Source organism: Hemicordylus capensis, chromosome 7, assembly GCF_027244095.1.
Source record: "Hemicordylus capensis ecotype Gifberg chromosome 7, rHemCap1.1.pri, whole genome shotgun sequence".
Lineage (NCBI taxonomy): Eukaryota > Metazoa > Chordata > Lepidosauria > Squamata > Cordylidae > Hemicordylus > Hemicordylus capensis.
Window position 1 is genome coordinate 32,748,847 of NC_069663.1, and position 20,460 is coordinate 32,769,306.

The 20,460-nt window shown below is 47.4% G+C and overlaps 1 protein-coding gene across 2 annotated transcripts; it reads right to left on the bottom strand.

The window, feature by feature from the left end:
* Positions 1–717: 717 nt before the first annotated feature.
* ZBTB8B (zinc finger and BTB domain containing 8B) lies at positions 718–19,998 on the bottom strand. 2 transcript variants are annotated; one of them, XM_053268802.1, is made up of 4 exons: positions 19,801–19,998; positions 12,319–13,301; positions 9,551–9,729; positions 718–7,287 (listed from the first exon to the last, which is right to left on the bottom strand). In XM_053268802.1, the coding sequence occupies exons 2-4, from the start codon at positions 13,262–13,264 to the stop codon at positions 6,979–6,981; spliced, it is 1,434 nt and encodes a 477-aa protein (XP_053124777.1). In that variant the 5' UTR covers positions 13,265–13,301; positions 19,801–19,998; the 3' UTR covers positions 718–6,978. The 2 variants fall into 2 exon arrangements, with proteins under 2 accessions (XP_053124777.1, XP_053124776.1); XM_053268801.1 differs by lacking the exon at positions 19,801–19,998 and adding an exon at positions 13,975–14,079.
* Between the last annotated feature and the right edge of the window lie 462 nt (positions 19,999–20,460).

Genomic DNA, 20,460 nt, shown 5'->3' on the forward strand with positions numbered 1-20,460 from the left:
TTCCCATTGACCCCCAGCCAACTGGGTAAAGAGGCACTGTGCAAAATGGGTATTCTTATATTTAGCAAGAGGAGAGCGGCTATCCCATTCCTACCTCAACACAGCTTCCCTCTAGTGGCTGCTGCTGGTGTGCAAGGAACAATCTCCCCCTCCCCCTAATAAACTACAGTGCCAACTGTAAGGGTTCCGTTCAGGCAAAACCCAGCAGTTGGTGAGACATTGAAAAGAATGAGAAACAGGGTTATGGGGACAGAGATCGTGAAAAGACTAAAAATAAAAGACCCTGGCAAAAATCCCATAATATAGTCAAGAGTTATCCAGAGGAATGAGCAGATTGGACCCCTGGAAATTTTTTGAACCCCCCCTGCCCCAAATAACTCAATGGCACTTTAAATTGTAAGGAGTGGGCAAGGGTCAACAAGAGGAATGAGCAGATTGAACCTCTCAACCCTCCCAAAATCATTTTGCAAAATCGCCAAAAGACCGGACACAATTTCCCGTTCACAGATACTGAAAACCGCAGTTGATGAGAAGTGACTGTACTTTGAGAACTTTGTTGAGAAGTAGTATATAAGTATTCTTAACAATAATTAAACATGATGGTGGGAGTGGGGGGAGAAGGGTATACATACTGGGGTTTTGCCCCTTTAAAGTAAACTGTCAGCACAGGCCTGCACACCAGGTCGTCTGCTTAAGGACATACACAAGATCATATCATGGTTTTACTTATTTTGATATTTATTTGTTTGGTTTCCACCCCCCACCCCATACTTTCATCTATAAAAACACTGGACTACAACTATATAAACATGTATCATACATATACAGTTAAAACATACAAGACATGATAATGCACCACTGTAGAAACAAAATTACAAAAAGCACTTCATATTTGTTCCCCGCACCCCACCCCTTGGAAAAAAAACACATACACAACAAAATTGCTGCCGTGGTGGTGCTTTGCAAAATTTCAGCTTTGGTTTATTTCAGATTCTTCTGCCCCAACATAAACTTTAAATGGTCCCGAACGAGGACGACGACTAAACGAGATCAACAGATGATGGCACTTTAGTTGTACTTTCCCCTTTTGTGACCCACAGAAAATGTCTGTTTTTAAGTCTTCAGAGATCTGGTCGCATGGTCACCTAGCAACACGTTTTTCATCCTTTTCACTCCCATAGGCTCTCTCCTAGCACAGTCCAAACCACTGCTTTTGAGAGGCACAAGAGAGCTATGTTTCAGATCTAAATATTGAATTGTTCGGAAGGCAAAAGGACGACAAGTCATTTCTCCTGCACATCTTTAAGAGCTGTCAGTTTCTTGCACCCTGACTTCATAGTTCTTTGTGGGATATTCTCATCCACAGAGGTGCCAATGCACAGCATCCCCACTCATGGTAACACTGTGACAACTCCTCTGTGCACGCAACAGCAAGGCTTAAACAGAGCTGTCCCCAGTGCTGCAGTGAATGGGGAAGCCTTATGCTCAAATCACACACTTTGGAGCAACTGCATGCACAAGGAGAACTGGTCTTGTGGTAGCAAGCCTGACTTGTCCCTTTAGCTAAGCAGGGTCCACCCTGGCTGCATATGAATGGGAGACTAGAAGTGTGAACACTGGAAGAGATTCCGCTCAGGGGATGGAGCCGCTCTGGGAAGAGCAGAAGGTTCCAAGTTTCCTCCCTGGAAGCATCTCCAAGATAGGGCTGAGAGAGACTCCTGCCTGCAACCTGGGAGAATCCGCTGCCAGTCTGGGTAGACAATACTGATATAGATGGACCAAGTATATGACAGCTTCCTATGTTCCTAAGGACCATCTGGAATGGACTTTATTGTGCACTTTCTCTCTCCATTGATCAGGAGGTCTAGTAAACTTCTTAAAATCTGCTCCCTGTAAAGCATTCGTGAACACATGACAGTGCAGGCTTTTGACCCGCAGGCTTTGAATGAGGCATTTTTCTTCCTAAGTTTTCAAGCCTCTTTCCATGCAGCATTGAATTCTCAACTGTAATGACGTCTTAACCTCATCCAGCTGCCTGGTCTCCCTTTCATCTCTTGCTGCTCTTGTCTCTCTTCCGCCACCTTGTTGTCCGTTTTAGTTTCTTCACTTGCTCAGAACACAAACCTGCCTGGTTTTGCTTACAAACCTCTGAAAAAGCCCCATGGGCCGAGGATGATGTATAAGTAATATTTGTCCTTTAGAGCAAATATGTCATCATCTGCTTAAAGCAAAGTGCTAGATGTGAGAGCAGCTGCCAGCCTCGCCACAGAAATTCAGATATGCAGCTGGTTAGGAATTTAAGAAGCTGCCATATACAGAGTCAGAACATTGGTCCATCTAGCTCGGTATTGTTTGCACAGACTGGCAGCAGCTTCTCCAAGGATGCAGGCAGAAGTTTCTCTCAGCCCTATCTTGGAGATGCTGCCAGGGAGGGAACTTGGAACCTTCTGCATGCAAAGCAGATGCTCTAGGGAAAATATTAAAATGAATGACAGGGAATTCCCACTGAAAAGCTCTGGTTCTTTCCAAAGGGCCACAGGAATGCATGGAATTTCCAAATGGCCAAATGATATTCAATGCATTCCATGGCCCTTTGGAACATAGGAATCTACCTTATACGGGTCAGTCCTTTGGTGCACCTAACTCAGCATTGTCTACACAGATTGGCAGTGGCTTCGCCAAGGCTACAGGCAGGAGTCTCTCCCAGCCCTATTTGGAAAATGCTAGGGAGGGAACCTGGGACCTTTTGCGTGCAGGCATGAAGGTGCTCTTCCCAAACTGGCCCCATCCCCTATGGGGAATATCTTACAATGCTCATACATGTATTCTCTGATTCAAATACAAAACAGGGTAGACTCTGCTTAGCAAAGAGGACAATTCATGTAACAAGACCAGCTCTCCTCCCATATTATTCCCAGGCTATTCTAGCTTGCCTACTTCAGGCCAGAATAGCCTGAAATAAGCCAAAATCTATACCCAAAGTTTGAAGTTAGTTACAGGTATTGGCTTATTTGAAGTAGGCAGGCTAGAACAGAGATCGGTGGGTTCAGACGTCATGACCAACCTCATGTGAACCCAGAGAAGAACACTCATGATGGGGTGGGGCGGAAGTGGGGGGGATCAGACCTTCCTGAGGGTTAGAGATGTGTAGGCCTGGCTTTAACTGAGGTTCCACATGATGTCTGAACCAGCCCATTGTGCATTTTTGTGTTTGTTCCATTTATTTCACTAGCTTAGCCCCTGAATAGGATGCAGTTATAAGAGCGGATTGGAAGATTCATTCAGATGCAGCCCAGAACACTCCGTTTAGTTATCAACTTAAAAATTAAACAGCACCTTTTCAAATCCTTTCCTCACTGTGGTTTGTTTTTTCTTCGGTTTTGTTTACAGTTGCAAAATAAATCTTTCTGTATTAAAGAATGGATTTTCCTAAGAGCAGTGATTTCCAGCATTCTTAGATGGGACCAACCATAATATTCCATTTGCTACATTATAGCCAGAACGTTTTAGGTTAAAGCTGTCATTCACTGCAAACAAAACATGCATTTCTGAAAGACTGATGCCATAACCCTGACATAATGGAAGCAAGGTCTACTGAAGAAAAAAGAGGATTTAATTCCAAACTAAGCTTGTTTAGGACTGAAGAATAAAGTTACTAAGTGAGCAAGAGTCCCACCAAAATTGTTCGGTGTGCTATTCGTTTCTCAACTGCATATTTAAGTGACACACACAGTGAAATTATATTGAGAAACTCTCCCCACCAAAAGCGAATTATCCCAAACTTAGGTAGGTCCTTTACAAATGTTGGGAGGAAAGAAACAAATCTGTTTCCATTTCTTTTTTAAGCACCACATGAGTATTCTCAGAACTGCAGCATCACTTTCCCAAAACTTGACATTTATAATGGACAGTTCCAGGGACACGCCATGGAACCGAATGAGAATCACAGCATTACAAGAACATCTGCCACAGACAAGCAAATAAAGTGCATCCTTTTCAATTAAGCACAAGATGACAGACAGGATCCACTTGAAAAGGGCCAAGTGAGAGAGTATCACCAAAGTTTTGGCTGTCTCAGAACAGGAACAAGATGAGAATCTCTCTCACACCCACATTACATAAGAACATAAGAGATTCATTCTCTACTCACGAGATACACCAGAAAACCCCTAAGACCAAATGAAGCCAGCTGAAGTGAAAGCACGCTGGCACAACTCTTAAACCAAAAAGAGCCTTGAATATCCTCGTCTAGTGCCTGTTAAAGCACCTCAGCATACCACTATATGCTGTGTGAGATCAAGTGATGCCACCAAAAAAATTATTCTTAACAGAAAAGTCAGTGTCACATCCCCAGTGAACGTTAATCTTAGAAGTGGTCTCTTCGGTACTCTTCTCAAAATGAGAGGCCAACCGAATGAGAATAAGTTGATTGGTTAGGGTCACTGGTTGTGCCCCACCCGGTTTTCAATGGACAACTTTCTTTCCCCGTAGTCACAGAATGGACGGATTTTCATCTAGGAGTCTAGAACAAGCCAAAACTGCTTTGTAAACCAAGCATACTCTGCCCTTTAGGAAGCCACTGCTAACTTTCAGACAACATAAGCGCTACTGGCCAATTTCAATGCTGCTACTTTGTCCAGATTTCCCACGAAATATTGTTTAAGTATAATCCCAAACACACTAATGACCAAAGCTACCACGGACAGCGGCACTCAACACCAATTTATGAAGGATCTGAGGACTCCCATAGCTCAAAAAAGGTTATCTCAACAAGTTTCCCCTTTTTGAAATATGCACAAGTGTGGGTCTGGATTCTTTTAAGGAAAAAGGGGGAGCTCCAATTATAACCTTCACTTTGTCATCACATAATTATGGTCCAACGAAAATGATTATTGCTTCTTCCCTTGCTGTGTTTTCAATCTACATAATCTTGCAACATTAAAATGCCATGTTTATGCCATCACAATCCCTTCTACACTAGTGTTTCATGAAATCACAACAGAGCATACAGCTTCATTTAAGCAAGAAGCAGATGGGGAAAGATGAATGGTGTAGAAGATAATCCAACCCATCACACTTCACAAGTTACTGAGAACATGGCCAGCAACGTCTTCCGCTTCAGAGCTGTCCAGAGTTTAACAGGAACACCATGCTAGTTAAGGCAGATTTCTTGCCCTTGCACAGCTGATGGCCATTTTCGTCATCTTCCTCCTCCATCCAGGTATTCACATTTACCTGTAATACCAAACACACTCACTACGACCAAAGCCAGGGGTCAAGTTCTCCAGCCAGAAAAAAATGCTTCCTTGAGCTATGTTGGTACGTTACTCGTCAGGATGTTTTGAAGTGAACTGAGTAACCACACATCCTCCAAGATGCTGATTTTCAATTTACCTAATCCAACAGGGAGAAGGCAGAATCTAGTCTGGAATTCTATCAAGGAACAGTACTCAAGACAAACTCATGAGACAGAACAAATGTAGAAACCACCAGGCAGATTAAGAAAGGTGGGAATTTACTCGTAACAGGAACGTATCTAAGAGGAAGGTGGGAGCAGACTGAGGGATGACAACAGGATCCTCAGAACAGAGGCCATGTTGGAAACATAGTGCTTTGCTTAGTCAGTCTTTGTAATCACTCCATGAATACAGTGAATACCAGATTTGGGAAGGAGATGAGTCCAATTGCATCAGCTGAGTATGTTCAACTAGCTGTAATGACCAGATGTTTAGTATTCCTAGAAGCCTTGAATCATTTGTGTTAAGAGTGGATCAGAGAATGGACATTCTCGGGATTCTTACAAGCATCCATAGAGCTATCCCTGTATGCTCTGCGATCTCTCATGAGATCCTCTCTTGAATTTTAAACAGATCGCTCATATCTCCCCTCATTGTGAAGGATTTTCCCCCGCTGAGGTTAACGGGCACGGATCGTGGATCTATGCAGGATCTCCGTGCATAGTCTGTTCCTCCGATGCTCAGAAACAAGCCCAATTTTGCACATTCGCTAAAGGGAGGGGCTTGTTTTTAGAAGCAACAGCCCAGATGAGGAGAAGCACATCTTCAGCAAATACCGAAACAGCTAACAGGCATGAACTGTGTGTCCAAACCATTTTCAGCTAGAACAGCAACAACCTTCCTTGAATCTATGCACAGTTGGTAATAATTTTTTCAATAAAGCTAATATTGCACATATGGCTCAGTCCTGAAAGTCCTCTCCGGGTGCAATCAGAGTCTAGTAAAACTGACCTCTCAGAATAGTTGAGGGATTTCTCAGGCAAGTTTATCAGCTGCTTTACTGGGCTCCCAACACAAGCTCAAGGCTAACCAGAAGTTACAATGCCCTTTTTTTGAGAAGCGGGGGAAAGTATTTTGTGGGAAATGTTTACAAATTGGAGCCATTTGCCCCTCATTTATAGGTATGCAGCTCTTTCTGACTGGATAAACTTCTGTTGTAGCAGAGCTTTGTCCTCACTGGCTTTGGTTAGGTCCATTCTACACTTCCAAGGTTAGAATTAGCAATCAGGATGGTCCCAGTACAAAAGAAGGAAGTGGCAATTCTAGAAGAGTCCAAGGTGGACAGATCTGGCAGCATTCCCCTCTAAGACCAGGGAGACGGTCAACAGGAAGAGGCAGGAATGTGGGAAGAGAAACAGCATTCAGTCACCACGGAAGGTTATTTGCTGCAAGAGTTACGTAGCCTTGCCCCCTACCCCAAAAGGGCAGCAGGAAATGGCAAGAGGAACGGCTCAAGCTCAAAAAATTTCTTTCAAGTGTGTAGCGCACAGCACTAACAAGTTAAAAAGACATTTCAGGTTATCAGAGCCCCACGGTTCCTACCTGTTCTAGAAAAATTGAATTCATATTTTAAAAAGATTTCACAAGAATCTGGATAAATATGCAGTTTCTGGCGGTAAGAAGACAACTCAATAATGGGGGAAAGAGTGTTTATGATCTGCCCACCCTCCTGCTGCTGCTGCTACATGAGTGCTTCTCGGTGGAGGTCCTGCTTGTCGCTGGGATCCGGGTCAGCGTCGTCGTCATCAGGTGGATCGTTTTCATCGCCAGACTCCACGTAGATGGGCCAGTCGTTGTCTGGATCGCTCTTCTCCTGTCCTTCCGACGAAGGTTCCATCAGACTCAGGTTAATGGGCATCGAATCCTCGTGCGTCGTCGTGACGCAAGTGCAGCTGTCGCACAAGCCAAAACGCCGTAGGCCTTGTGAGAGGCTGCTGGTGAACGTTCTTCTGCAGCCCTTGCAGATGATTGGCTTGTTTGACCGATGGACCTGCAACGTGAAACAACAGGAGCCCCAATCAGATGTCATACAGGGGGCGTTCTACAGGAGCAGAGTGTCTAAAACGGGGCCGGAAACCCTGCCTCCGCTCCATCAGGCATCCCTGTCAGCACACTGCTTATGGTTAGAGCAGAGCTTGTCTGAAGGGGCCGGTCCGCACCTCCCGCTCACAGAAGGGATGCGGCGTTTGCCTCTTCAGACAAACGCCATTCCAACCGTGAGTGGGGCAATGACAGGGATGGAACAGGACTTCCAGCTCCGTTTTTGATGCTCGACTCATGTGGAACGCCTTTTGTATAATGCTGGAGGAGGACTATAGGAGAGGTTCCTTGCTTGAGGCAGCCCTGGATAATCCTCACTTCCTCATCATGTAGGTTGACGTGGGGTTATCTCAGATCCCTCTCTTAAGGGATCTTAAGGGATCTGGGGTTATGGTTATGATCCCTCTCTTAAGGGATCTGGGGTGGAGTTCCTCCTGCATTTTCAACTCTTCAGCTCAACCCTAAATTGATTTTGAAAAAACCAAGCCCTCCTGCATGGGTTCTCAAGCATGAGTCCCCAGATGTGGCTAGCCCATAACTCCCAACATCCCCAGCCACAAAGGCCACTGTAGCTGGGGATGATGGGAGTTGTGATCCAAGTAGACATGGGGACACATGTCTTAGTGAGCTCAGCTACCTAGTAGGTAGGTTTGAGTTTATAGCCTCCTTTATTTAATACATTTATAAATGCTGCCTTTCTGCCGAAGCACTCAAGGTGGCCTACATTTTAAAATAATGACACATTGTCAAGCGGGTTTCTGCCTACTTAACAAGATCATCAGAGGGAGAGAGAGGCTCAGCAGTCAAGCTTCTCAGGGCCTTCTCAGTCATGGCCCCCAGGCTTTGGAATGTTCTCCCGGCTGGCATCCGCCCCTCAGCCTCCATCGGTTTTTAGAAAACAAGTTAAAACGTGGCTTTTCACCCAGGCTTTTATACGAGAGTAGAGTTTTTACTGCTGCTGTTTTGTGTGTGACTGTTTTATATAGGTTTTAAAAAATTTTAAATAGAGATACATTATTTTGATATTTATATTTAATATCTGTTCTTTTTGTATTTTAATTGTGCATTGCTTTAATTATATTGTAAACTGCTCTGGGATTTTGTTTAAATGAAAAACGGTACAGAAATAATCAAACAATAAATAAAAATACAAAATTATCTAAATGGACACAATTCAAGAGAGAGAAGGAATTGAGGGAGGAGGAGGAAGATACACTACCTCTTCCGTACTTAGTGGCCAAGGGCAGAGGCTGTCCTGGGAGTGCAAGAGCCCCCCAGGGCTCAGCCTCCATCAACAGAGGGGCCCCTGCACACCTCTTCCTTGGACGCAGTCTTCATTATTTACCACCAGAATCAGCTGTGCAAATAATTCCACCAAAAGCACTTGCCCCTCACCCACAAAAGTTTCCTTAGGCAAGAATATGAATCATCTCAGGCACCTCATCAGCCTGAGGGGGGTGGGACCACTCTCTCCTCTACTTTACAAAACTTCCCTCCTGGGTTCAGGCTCAACCAGAGTAGATAAGTACTCATCACAGGCAAGTGGCTATTTACAAGCTTGCTCTGTCAGTTTCAATCCAGTTAACATTTGATTTATTTATTTAACATCTTTATATTCCACCCAAAACGCAAGTCTCTGGGCAGTTTACAACAACGCAATAAAAACAACAAACAAAAAGGCTGAAACATTTAAACAATTTAAAATTTAAAAGAACGATGAAACTATTAAAAACCACCCAACTATTAAAATAGTATCTAATTAAAAGCCTGGGCGAACAAATGTGTCTTGACCGCCTTGACGTACATGCCTACACAGGACAGCAGGCTGCAGCCCTGCAGGAACATAGGAAGCTGCTTTATACCAAGTCAGACCCTTGGTCCAGTTAGCTCAGTACTGTCTACACTGACTGGCAGCTGCTCTCTTAGATTTCAGGCACCGAGTCTCTCCCAGCCCTACCTGGAGATGCTGCCAGGGATTGAACCTGGGACCTTCTGCATGCCAAGCAGATGCTCTTCCACCGAGCGGAGGCCCCCATCCTCTAAGGGGAACGTTTTACTGCGCTCACATGTAGTCACCCAGCTGAACGCAAATCAGGGCAACCTCTGCTTAGAAAGGGGCACGATTCATGCTCACTACGATCCAAGACCCGCTCTCCCCCGAGCCCCGGCTTGAACCCGCCGCTGGCCGTTCTTCCCGGCATCCTCAGACTTACGCTCAGAGCGTGGCTCCGAAGGTGCTCTTGCCTCGTGAAGCGTTTGCCACAGATCTCACAGGGATAGGGTCTCTCGCCCGTGTGTGAGCGGATGTGGCGCTTCAGGATCCCTTTCTGCTTGGCGGTATACGGGCAGAACGGGCATTTGTGCAGCTTGATCGGCACCACCAGGACGTCACCTTCGAGAACAAAAGCGATGCAGGAAATCCAACATGCTGCTTTGACAGAGGGGTCAGAATTTAAACCTTTAAAAAACCACCAACATTTGCGCAGGAGCCGCTCGTACTAAGGAGGCACCACTGCCTCTCCTTCCCAGACCTCCGTTTGCTCCTCTCTTCCCTGTTTGGCGCCAGTGTTAATGAGAGCTGTGCTGCCTGCAGGCTGGCCATTTGTCAGGTAGAGCTGCACAGTTCTACCTGATGAATGGCAAGCCGGGAGGCAGAGGAGCCCACTGAGTTCCGGGAAGGAGAGCCAGTTGTACCTCCTTGGGGCCCTGTCCCCCCACCCCGCCACCTGGCTTGTTAAAAGCAGGAGTGGCTCCTCCTAGTGAGCTGGGGCCAAAGGAGGTACTGCTGCCTCTGCTTCCAGGAGTTCCGGATAAGTCGCACCTGCTTGTAGGTAGTTTGGGTAGGTGGAGGAAAAGAGTCCCATCACTCACCACTAAGTTATTTTTAAGTGTTATATACTGGCCTCAAATAGCTTCCCCCCCAGGCAATCTTTAATTCACCTAGCCACGTCAGACACTGGCATCAGTCACATTCTACACAGCATTCAATGTCATAGTTAACACAACAGCTGGGGTGTGGGAACACAAGGGAACATTCCAAAATAAGATCACCCCTACAGTCCCAAGTGGTTTAGCCCATTCTATCCCCTCGCTCTGCTGCATGTGTAGAGCAGACTTAAGTTCCTGGTCCACATGACTTAACCATGCAGCTCTACCTGATGAATAGCCAGCCTGCAGGCAATGCAGCTCCCGTTAAACGATGGGGTGGGGCAGAGTGGAAGAGAGAGGAGCAAACGGAGTTCCAGGAAGCTGAGGCAGCTGTGCCCCCTATGGCGACCCCTACCCCCCTGTTGTTGGGGTCTCCCTTGGGTATTTGTTTTAGATTGGTTCTCTGTCCTAAAAGGGCTCACGTTTTACACTTGCTATGTAAACTGCTTTGAGATTTTTGTTGTAGAAAAAGTATACAAATATTTTAATAATAATAATAAAGACTAGCTGAACCCACACAGAGCATCTGTGCACGAGTGCACTCAGCCTTTGGCATCCCTTCTGGAGACTTCACTCTGTCCCTCCCCCCCCCACCGCTCACCCATTCATTGCCCCTGCGCACTCCTCCCAATGGTCTCCTCGCCTCTCTGCACAGGGAAAGAGAAGCCTCATTTGGCCCCAGTGCGGCCCGACCTGTCATTTGGCCAGCAGGAGGGCCCAGGGAGGGAGGCTGTGCCGCCCTCTCCGCTGCCTGCTCGGCCGGTCTACTAGCGGGGAGGATGGCCATGGTCGGGCTGCCTGCCGGCCATTTTCTCTCTCCAACCAGCCAGCTACTGCCACTGCCCACTGCTTCTTCTCCCTCTCCCAGCAGCTCACTTGTGAATTCTCGCGAGAGCTGCCACGCATGGGATTAGCCACGGGTACATCTTAGAGAATTATATATTGAGATGTTCAGCTGGGATTTTGAAAAGGGGCATCCTGCAAGTGTTCTAGGAGAGAGTTCCAGGTGTAACTAAAAGCCTGCCTGCCCACAACTTACTAAGACCAGTCATTTGTGGGTATATCAATTGCATAGAAACATTTTTTAAAAACACACTCTTCCAGTTTACCAAAAAAAAAAAAAAAAATTCCTGGTGCCTGCTGGCCAGAGGCAATCATTCTAGCCTCAGGCAAATGGCTATTTCAAGTCTGCTGTAAATGCGGCTTGTTTCCACCAACCTGCTTCTGCAATACCCGTTCATCAGAAGGGTTTGGTTCTACATTCACATTGCACACATGCAGAGCATAATTCAAAATGCATGGCACTTCCATCTCGGCCCTCATCCTGCAGGCAAGTGCACCCACCCACCATCTAGCAGACCCAAATACGGTTTGAGCATATGAGACTAAATAGCAGCTGTATAAGCATGCTCATCGCTCCCTGCAACCAGATTTCCCTTTGACGGCACATTTGGGGGCTAAGCATGGGTCCCTGGATGTGGGACTGTCAATCAATCAATCTTTATTACAGTCTTAGACCAGCATAAGGATGTGGGACTACAACTCCCATCATCCATGGCCATAATGGCTGACAGGATGATGGGAGTTGTAGTCCATCTGGAGCTTCTAGGATGAGAATCCCTGCCTTCATGTGCTTAAGAAAACCAGGTTCCACCCATCAATACCTAATTGAAACATCACCAGTGAAGAATCTAAAGGTTCTTCGAAATCCACATCACAAACTATTTCAAGACATAATGTTTTATCTCAAGGAGCCAGCCCTCATTCCACTTTTGGCACAATGATAATCAGCAATTTGGGGGAATTTGTGTGGGGGTGGGGGGGAGAGAAAGCCCCAGCAGCAAGCTGTATGTGTCTGCTTCAAATCCAAAACTAGTTTCCAAGGTGGATGATGTGTACATTTTTCCAAAAGCTAAACAGCCCAGAATGAAGGCCTCTCTCTTTGGGAATCCAGATTCTTTTGCTTTGTCAGCAAAATAAATGAGAAGACGTGTACATATCATACAGAAAAAAGTATCCCTTGGGAGACAGAAATGGCATAGTCTCATCTCACCTGCATCCTCTCCGTACCAGTCATTGTGAATGTCCATCACGGAACTCATGGGCATCCCTGCATCTTCTGGCCGACTCTCAAAGCCACGGACAAAATGGTGGACCACATCGTCCTTCCTTTGGGCTGTGCTGTTCCGCAGCAAGGCCTCAAGGAACTGCTTCATGTGATAGTTATTGCACGCCAGGTCCATCGCCTGGCCACTGTGGAGTCCCTCCTCTATCTGCTCAATGGTCAAGGGAGTTGGGTACTGTGGCAGCCGCTCACCCACTTCCACTTCCACTTCATCGGCATCAAATTCGACTTTGGGTTCCACCACTTTGGGCAGCGAGGAGTTGGTGTCGTCTGGAGAGTCGCTGCTGACTGGGTCCCTCACCACGAGCTCAATGGGGTGGCAGCTGCTACATTCCCCACAAGGAGGGTCTCGTTGGCAATCTGGGGCCCTTTCCTTCTCCTGCAGAGATGAAATGGAAGCAGAGCACTGGCTCTTGGCACCGTACGACGGCCCCTCTCTAGCAGAACTCGCACTGCCACTGTCAGCCTGATAGAAGGCGGCTTCCCTCTCAATCTTCCGGCAGATATCCAGTGACGACCGGATATAGGTCTTGCAGAAGTTGACCACATCCGTCATCTGTAAGTAACTGGCAGCAGACATGACCTCAATCACATTCTCCCCACAAAGATCCAGCTTCCCGGAATAAAGGAAGTCCAGGATGATGGAGAAGGCCTCCGAAGTCACAATGTCCAAGGACGCGGTGCTGTGCCGCCCGCTGTCCTGGATGTAGTGGATCAACAAGGCTCTGAAGTAGCCGCTGTTAGCAAAGAGAATGTTCTTGTGGGCTTTGAAAATCCTCCCTTCGACAATGATGCTGCAGTCGCAAAAGAAGTCCCTTTTCCGCTGCTCGTTGAGCTCCCCCAAGAGTTTCGTGTAGTAAGATTGCATCTCCATGTCTCTGGAAGCTCCCTTTAAGAAGGGCTTCTTGATTCTGCCAAGAACAAAGCAAGAAGATCCAGTCAGGGCAGAAATGGCTCTCCCTTTCTGCACAGAATCACAGGCACTCCCCTGAGAATTGCACCCTTCCCTGGGCACATCCAGGGGACCCTTGAAGACCTGGGTACTTCTGAAGCAAAGAAAGATTCCAGCAACCAGAGAGGAGACCACAGAGCCCCAATCGCTTGAATCTCTCCCAGGCTACAACAGACATCTTGCCACAGACAGCAGCTGTGCCTGCTAGAAGAATCACATTAAAGTCGAGAGTTAAGTTGGCATTTGTCAAACATTCACAGATTAAGTTTGACGTTCTTTTCAGTGATCCATGAACATACGAAGCTGCCGTTTACCAAATCAGTAGATTAGTCCATCCAGTCCTGCTCACTGGGCAAAGAGGCACCTTTTAAAGCGGTGGCTCTTGTGTGTCTGGCAGGAGAGGATCATCTGTCCTTCTTTATGCTAAATAGTGTTCCTCCAATAGCCATTGCTGGCATCTCCTTTGTGTATTTTTTTCTCCAATGGTGGAGGACTCCCAAATACATGGAGGTCCATGTGGGAGAAAGTGGACCTTTAAACCAGGAACTACATCTCCCATCATCCTCAGCCTTCGGCCATTGTGGCTGTGGCAGGGGTGGATCTTATCTATGGGAAAAGTAGGCGACGCTCACCTTAACATTCTCAGTCCGCCATGTTGTCTCTGCTTCCATTTTGTGTGCCTACTGCCTCCCTCTGTTGTTCCCTGCTGCTCTTGCCTGCAACCACTTTAAGACTTGTTAGGTGGGCGATGGTAGCAAAGAACAAATGAAAAGCCCCAGATCTTTCAAAAATATTAATATTAATAAAGCAGGAGCTTATTAAGAACCATGTTCACTTTTGTTTTTGCAAAGTGGGCAGTCCTAGGACCACCCTATAAACCAGTCAGAGAAGGACTAGTTTGATTGACTCCTCAGGCAGCCAGTCAGAGCACCCACAGGCTGGGAAAGTATTTTTCTTTCAGCTACTCAGAAGAAGCCAATCACCATTTTAGTTAGAGAGCAAGTAGGCTGGCTGGCGGTAAGTCTGATCTTTTGCTGGCTTCTTTGTTTGTGTTTGGAGGCGAGGAATGAAACCTCTGCTTTCTCTCCCTTGCTCTCTGATCTGATCTGTATGCAAAGCATTATGGCCCATTCTTAAAATGGCATGCGATAAAACATTGGAAAGAACAGCAAACAGTAAGACTGGACTAATTACATTAGAAACTGGCATAAGAAGCCAGAAAGTTCTTTTAGGGCATATGCTTGGATTTCCGAGTACAAACTGCTTTTCAAATAATTGCAGATGTAGGTGTGGTGTATGTAGAAAAGTAATGGATTATGTTGAAAGGAAAATAATTTTAAAAATCTATTTGCTATGCAGAGAGCTAAACAGGTTTTTCTCTGGATTGTGGCCAGTAGCTGTAACATTACTATGTCCATTGAGGGTTATGGTTCATTGGGCAAGGATTAAGGAAGTGATTTCTTTAAAAACAAAAAAACAAAAAACAAAAAAGATTGTTGTTTGCTAGGATGGACACCCAGGCTAAGTGGTGGGCACCCAAGGCAGGCGGAGAGTGGCACCCAGCTGTTCAGCAAGCATGGAGTGGGGAGAGGGTGTCTCCCCACACACCCCTTTGCTTTCCTTGATGTCTTCTAAGTTACAGGAGATGGTTCATAGCTGCAGCAGACATCATTGAAAAACTTGTGGTTTTTCTAGTATTTATGTATGCACTTTTGAAATATGCAGGCAGAGCTGACCTTGTAAATTCAGAATGCATTTGTTCTCCACTTTTGTAGTTGGCCTCTGCTGTAAAGGTAAAGTTGTGCCATCGAGTCTACTCTTGGCAACCACAGAGCCCTGTGGTTCTCTTTGGTAGAATACAGGAGGGGTTTACCATGGCCATCTCCTGCACAGTGTGAGATGATGCCTTTCAGCATCTTCCCATATCAATGCTACCCAATATAGAAGTTTCCCATAGTCTGCGAAACATACCAGTGGGGATTCAAACCAGCAACCTCTTGCTCCCTAGGCAAGTCATTTCCCTGCTGCACCATTAGGTGGCTGGTCTCTGCTTTACCTGTGGCTTATATAGATTGATTTACTTTGACATGTATAGTCTGTGCTTCCTCCAAGAAGCCCAGAGTAGTGCACATGGTTACATTTATCCTCCCAACAGCCCTATGAGGAAGGTCATGCTGAGAGATAAAGTGACTGTCCCAGAGTCACCCAGTGAGTTTCATGGCTGAATGGGGATTTGAACTTGGATTTCCCCAATCTAGTCCAGCACACTAACGCCTGTACCACTCTGACTCAGAGTTCTCTCTTCTTCTTGTTTATCAGTAATAGTATTCATTTTTAAAATAATCAGGCAGACAGAGCTGTCCTCGTGACTTCAGAATGCATTTACTCTCCACAGAAGCAGCCTTTTGTAACTGGACTGTGCTTTACTTGTGGCTCATAGTTCTTTTCCTGTGCATGCTTGTGTTTTGATCCCGCCATGTTAGCTACAAATCTACACACTACTGTAGTCCTGTTAAGCACTATAAAGCAACTGACGTTTTCCATATTTCTCTGTATCTCTGCTGATGAGCAATTGAGACTTGTGTCTTTGAATTTTGATCCCACTCGTTAGCAATAACTGACGAAATGTAGATTTGTAGCTAAGGCATCTGCCTAGTCCTGGCTCCACCTCCACAGTGGCCCACAATCAGCTTTGCCTCCTGTACCACCCACAGTTAGCTCCACCTCTCACTACCTATCACCTGCCCTGCCTAGCATCCATCCCAAGAACCACCAGCTGCTACTGAGCTGTGGATTATGGGAGTTGAAGTCCAACAACAACTGGGGACCCAAGGTTGAGAATAGGGATGTGCCCGAAACGTTTCGGAGGCCATTATGAAGGCCTCCGAAACGTTTCGGCACTGGGGGCGGTTTCGGTGTTTCGGCGGCGCGGGTAGCACTTTAAGGGCGGGGGAGGGTGTACTCACCCCTCCCGCCGCATTTCCCCCGCCGGCGTGTTGGTTTTTTTAAGCCCCTCAGGGCGGCAGCGTTCCTCCCTGCCGCCCTGTTTTCCCCGTCGGCTGGAAGTGGCCGGAAGTCGCGAGTGAGCGTGGGCCTGTCGTGCACGTGCGCACGGCAGAAGGGGCTTTAAGCCCTGAGGGGCTTAAAAAAACCAACACGCCGGCGGGGGAAATGCAGCGGGAGGGGTGAGTATACCCTCCCCCGCCCTTAAAGCGCTACCCCCGCCGGCGCTGAAGATTTCCGTGCACATCCCTAGTTGAGAACTCCTGCTTTAGGCAGCCAAGATCCAAGTCTTGAACTGTGAAGACCTGCACTTTGAGTTGTGCTCAGAAATAGACAAAGCCCATGAAATTGTTCTTAAAAATGGTGATGTACGTTCTGACCAGCTGGCCTCGGTCAATACCTTTGCAGTCATTTTTTGGATCAACTGAAGTTTCCAGACAGTCTTCAAGGACAGCCCCACATTGCAGAGGCTCCATCCGGATACTACCAGGGCATGCAACGCAGTGGCCAGGCTATCCCTGTGCTCTGCAGGGCAAAATCTCCCATCCTGCATTGGCATGAGGTGCTAAAGAGAATGAACCGACAGCCCATGAGCCCTGCTTGTGAAAGGGGCAAAGAAAGCCAGGCTGAAATGCTTTCTAGCAGCAATGCAATACCTCCCCTGCTAACTGAGCAAAGAGGCACCTTTTAAAAGTGGTGATTCTCTTTATTTAGCAGGGGGAGAGCAACTGGCCCTATCCCTCCCCAGTACAGCATCCCTCCAGTGGCTGTTGCTGCTTGGGTCTATCTTATGTTTCTTTTTCAGATTGTGAGCCCTTTGGGGACAGGGCAGCAATTTTATTTATTTATTTATATGTATGTAAGCCGCTTTGGGAACTTTTGTTGAAAGTTTGTCGTATTTGTACCTTTCATTTAAGATTAGTTCCCCACACAAAAAATTCTTTAGAAAATTAAATGTATCAATTCTTAAGAAGATGCCCGAGTGGCACTGGGAAATATTTAAAAATTATAACACCTAGAAACCAGGCTTTTAAATGGAATGTCTAACTACTGGGGTTGCAGAAGACTGAAGGAGAAAAGCCAGAATTTCCAGGAGGATTCCTCTTCATCCTCTGTCCCCAGAATGATGCAAGCAAGGTGACCCTTCCGTGCAGAGGACATTAGGACCTGAGCAGAATCCGCCTCCTCCCAACCATGTGGTTTTTGTAGCATAACCCTCCAGGGAAAAACCAGCCAGGCCTAGGAACAAAGAATGTTCAGCACAGCCAGCAGGGGAAAAAGACACACCAAAAACTGAAGCATCCTGGAAAGAAAACTCATCCTGTTCCTCCCCGTAAGCCTTCTACGTTTTGTCCAGTTCTGACCCACCTTTTCCTTATTGCCACTTAATTAACCCCCCATGTCCTCCTCTCAACTCTCCTGAATGCAACCACTTGGTCTCTTCACTTTTCTTTTGCCAAATATTCAGCCTAAAATCTGATATCGCCACTACCAGATACACACACATTAACTGCAGACAGAAAACCAGTTCTTGCAATAGAACTTAAGAATAAGCAGCAGATCTCACTGGGTCTTCAACAGACATCATATCAGCCATTTATTGTGTAACTATCCACGAATGTGGGGAGGGCCACCTTTATTGCCAGAATAAGTCACAAGAATGCCAGAGCACCCAAGCGAGAATATAACATTCCTTTTGAGACTATAGCAGAGTTTTATTCCTTAGTAAGTACATGGACCATGGTTTTCTCCAAGTTTGGGCTCATGCAGGCATAAACTACACCTAATTTAAAGTGAGTCCCCTTAAGTGGCACAGTGGGGAAATGCTTGACTAACAAGCAGAAGGTTGCCAGTTTGAATCCCCACTGGTACTATATAGATGCTGAAAGGCATCATCTCATACTGCGCAGGAGGCAGCAATGGTCAACCCCTCCTGTATTCTACCAAAGAAAACCACAGGGCTCAGTGGGTGCCAAGAGTCGAAATCGACTTGACTGCACACTTTACCTTGAATTTAAAGTGGGGTTGCCAGATGTGTTGGAAAGAAGGTTGTCCTGACAATCCAGTGGAGCAAACATCTCCACTGCTCAGTGATGGGCAAATAATGAGAAGGAAAGTGTCTCCACGGACATGAGAGCGCCAAAATACAATAACCAATGTAATCACACACTTTTGGAAAACAAGAGTTAAACCTTCAGAGTCCATTTCCCCTACGACCGTTCTCATATTTGAAATTAAGCCCAGGAGCATTCATTGCATGGGCAACATTCAATCTGTGGGGCAGCTTTGGGAGACAGAGAGCCCCACTTTGAGGCTGGACCTTTTAGCATTTCCTCTCTCCTCTGGCTTCCAGTATTTTGTGTTTTTCAGGAGCAAGCAAATGTGCAGCTTTCCAAATGTTCCTGAACTACAATCCTATCACCCCTAACCACTATTTGTTGCAGCTGGGGGTGATGGGAACTGTAGTTCAGAAACATCTCGAGAGCCACACATTAGCTACCTGATTCCAGGGCCTCTGGAGCTCAGGGTGCCCAGATGTTGTTCAGCTCCAACTCCCATCATCCCCTGATGGCCAAAAGCCACTGGAGTCTGACAACACCTGGGGACCCGTGAGGCCTCTCAGTGCCTCTGAGCTCATGCAGAAGAACGCCCTTCCCCACTGAGTAACGAATTTGACACATATTTATATACCACTTTCCCCATCGCCGGGATGTGGGTCAGGGTCTTCCAGGCCACAGCATGCATGCACAAACCCCAGCAGCCCCTCTCTTGGGAGACGTTTAGCCCGGCAGCCTGCCTCCTTCCTTCCTTCCTCAGCAGCACTCTCCAGAGCACAGCCCTGGGTCTCTCTTGTCCACACCTTGGAAGCCGGAAGCCAGCAGCTCAGGAGTCGCCTAACTATAAGGGCATCACAGACCCCTCATTGCTCAGTCTCGGGGGGCTGGACGTCCCTCCAAGATAACTTATGGCGCCAGAACAGCTGAGAGTGTTCCTGAGCAGGTGCAGAGCGCGCGCGCACACCCACACACCCCGCGCATTATTGCACGGACGTGATTTCCCCAGCCTCTTCCTAGCACTGCCCGCTTTTCCTCTGGAAGAGCCCTTCACCTGCTACGGACACACCGGCAGATGAGCAGGGGGCTGGAACTCCCCGCTGTGAAAGCCTTCCCTTGCAGACCGGCGTAGGCGCAGGAGCAGGGCAGCTCGGGCTACGCCTGGTCAGCTGGCAACCCGACCAGTGTTTTCCCCTCTTCCCCCTAAGCCAGTCAGGCGAAAGGCGGCGGCGGCGACCACCTGGGAGCAGCAGCCTCCAGAGGCGGACACGCGGCAGACCGAGCGACCCACCCTGGCCCTTCCCGGCAGCGCCCCGCCATGCACGGCCAAGCAAAGGCTCCATTGCAGCCTCCCCCGTGCAGGGGAGAAGCTGCAGCCGCCTCCCTTCCCTCCCTGCTCACCTTTCCACCGGTCCCTTGCCTTGCACGGCTCTACCTAGCCTGACACATACACACACGCTTCGCGGGAGCCGCCCGATCTCCCCGAGCGGCGCTGGCCGCCAATCCCGGCCGCCGCCGCCAGCAGAGCAGGAGGCGGGCCCAGTCCAGCATGTTCGGAAGCGCCTCAGCTTCACCTCTCCCACAGAGCATGCGCAGCTCGTGACGCCTGCTGGGGATTGTAGTTCTTTCCAACCTCAGGAAGGCAGGGCTGCTGAGCAATGACGTTCCACGTTCCCTGAACATGTCACCTATTCGACTAGGAACATGCCCGTGAAAGCGAAGCGGGAGCGGCCAAGCAGCCTGGGAGGCGTGGCACATAAAATGGAGGGGCGTGGCCAATTTACGTAGGGGTGGGGGTGGTGTGCAATTCTAATTGCATACATGCCATAAATGGAAAACAGGTACAATATCTGCATACCCCTTTTCATTTAAAAAGTTCAGAAAGCAAGAAGAGAAATGAAACACATGTTCCTTCCCTGTCTCAAAGGGGCTCACAGTACAAAGACAAATTGTTCCAAGTAGAACAAATTTAATCGACTTTCCGCCTGGTGGCCTCACCTAGGATCCTGCCCCTCAGTACTGTGAATTTGGTTTTGATCCAGCTGTCAGCACAGGCATTAC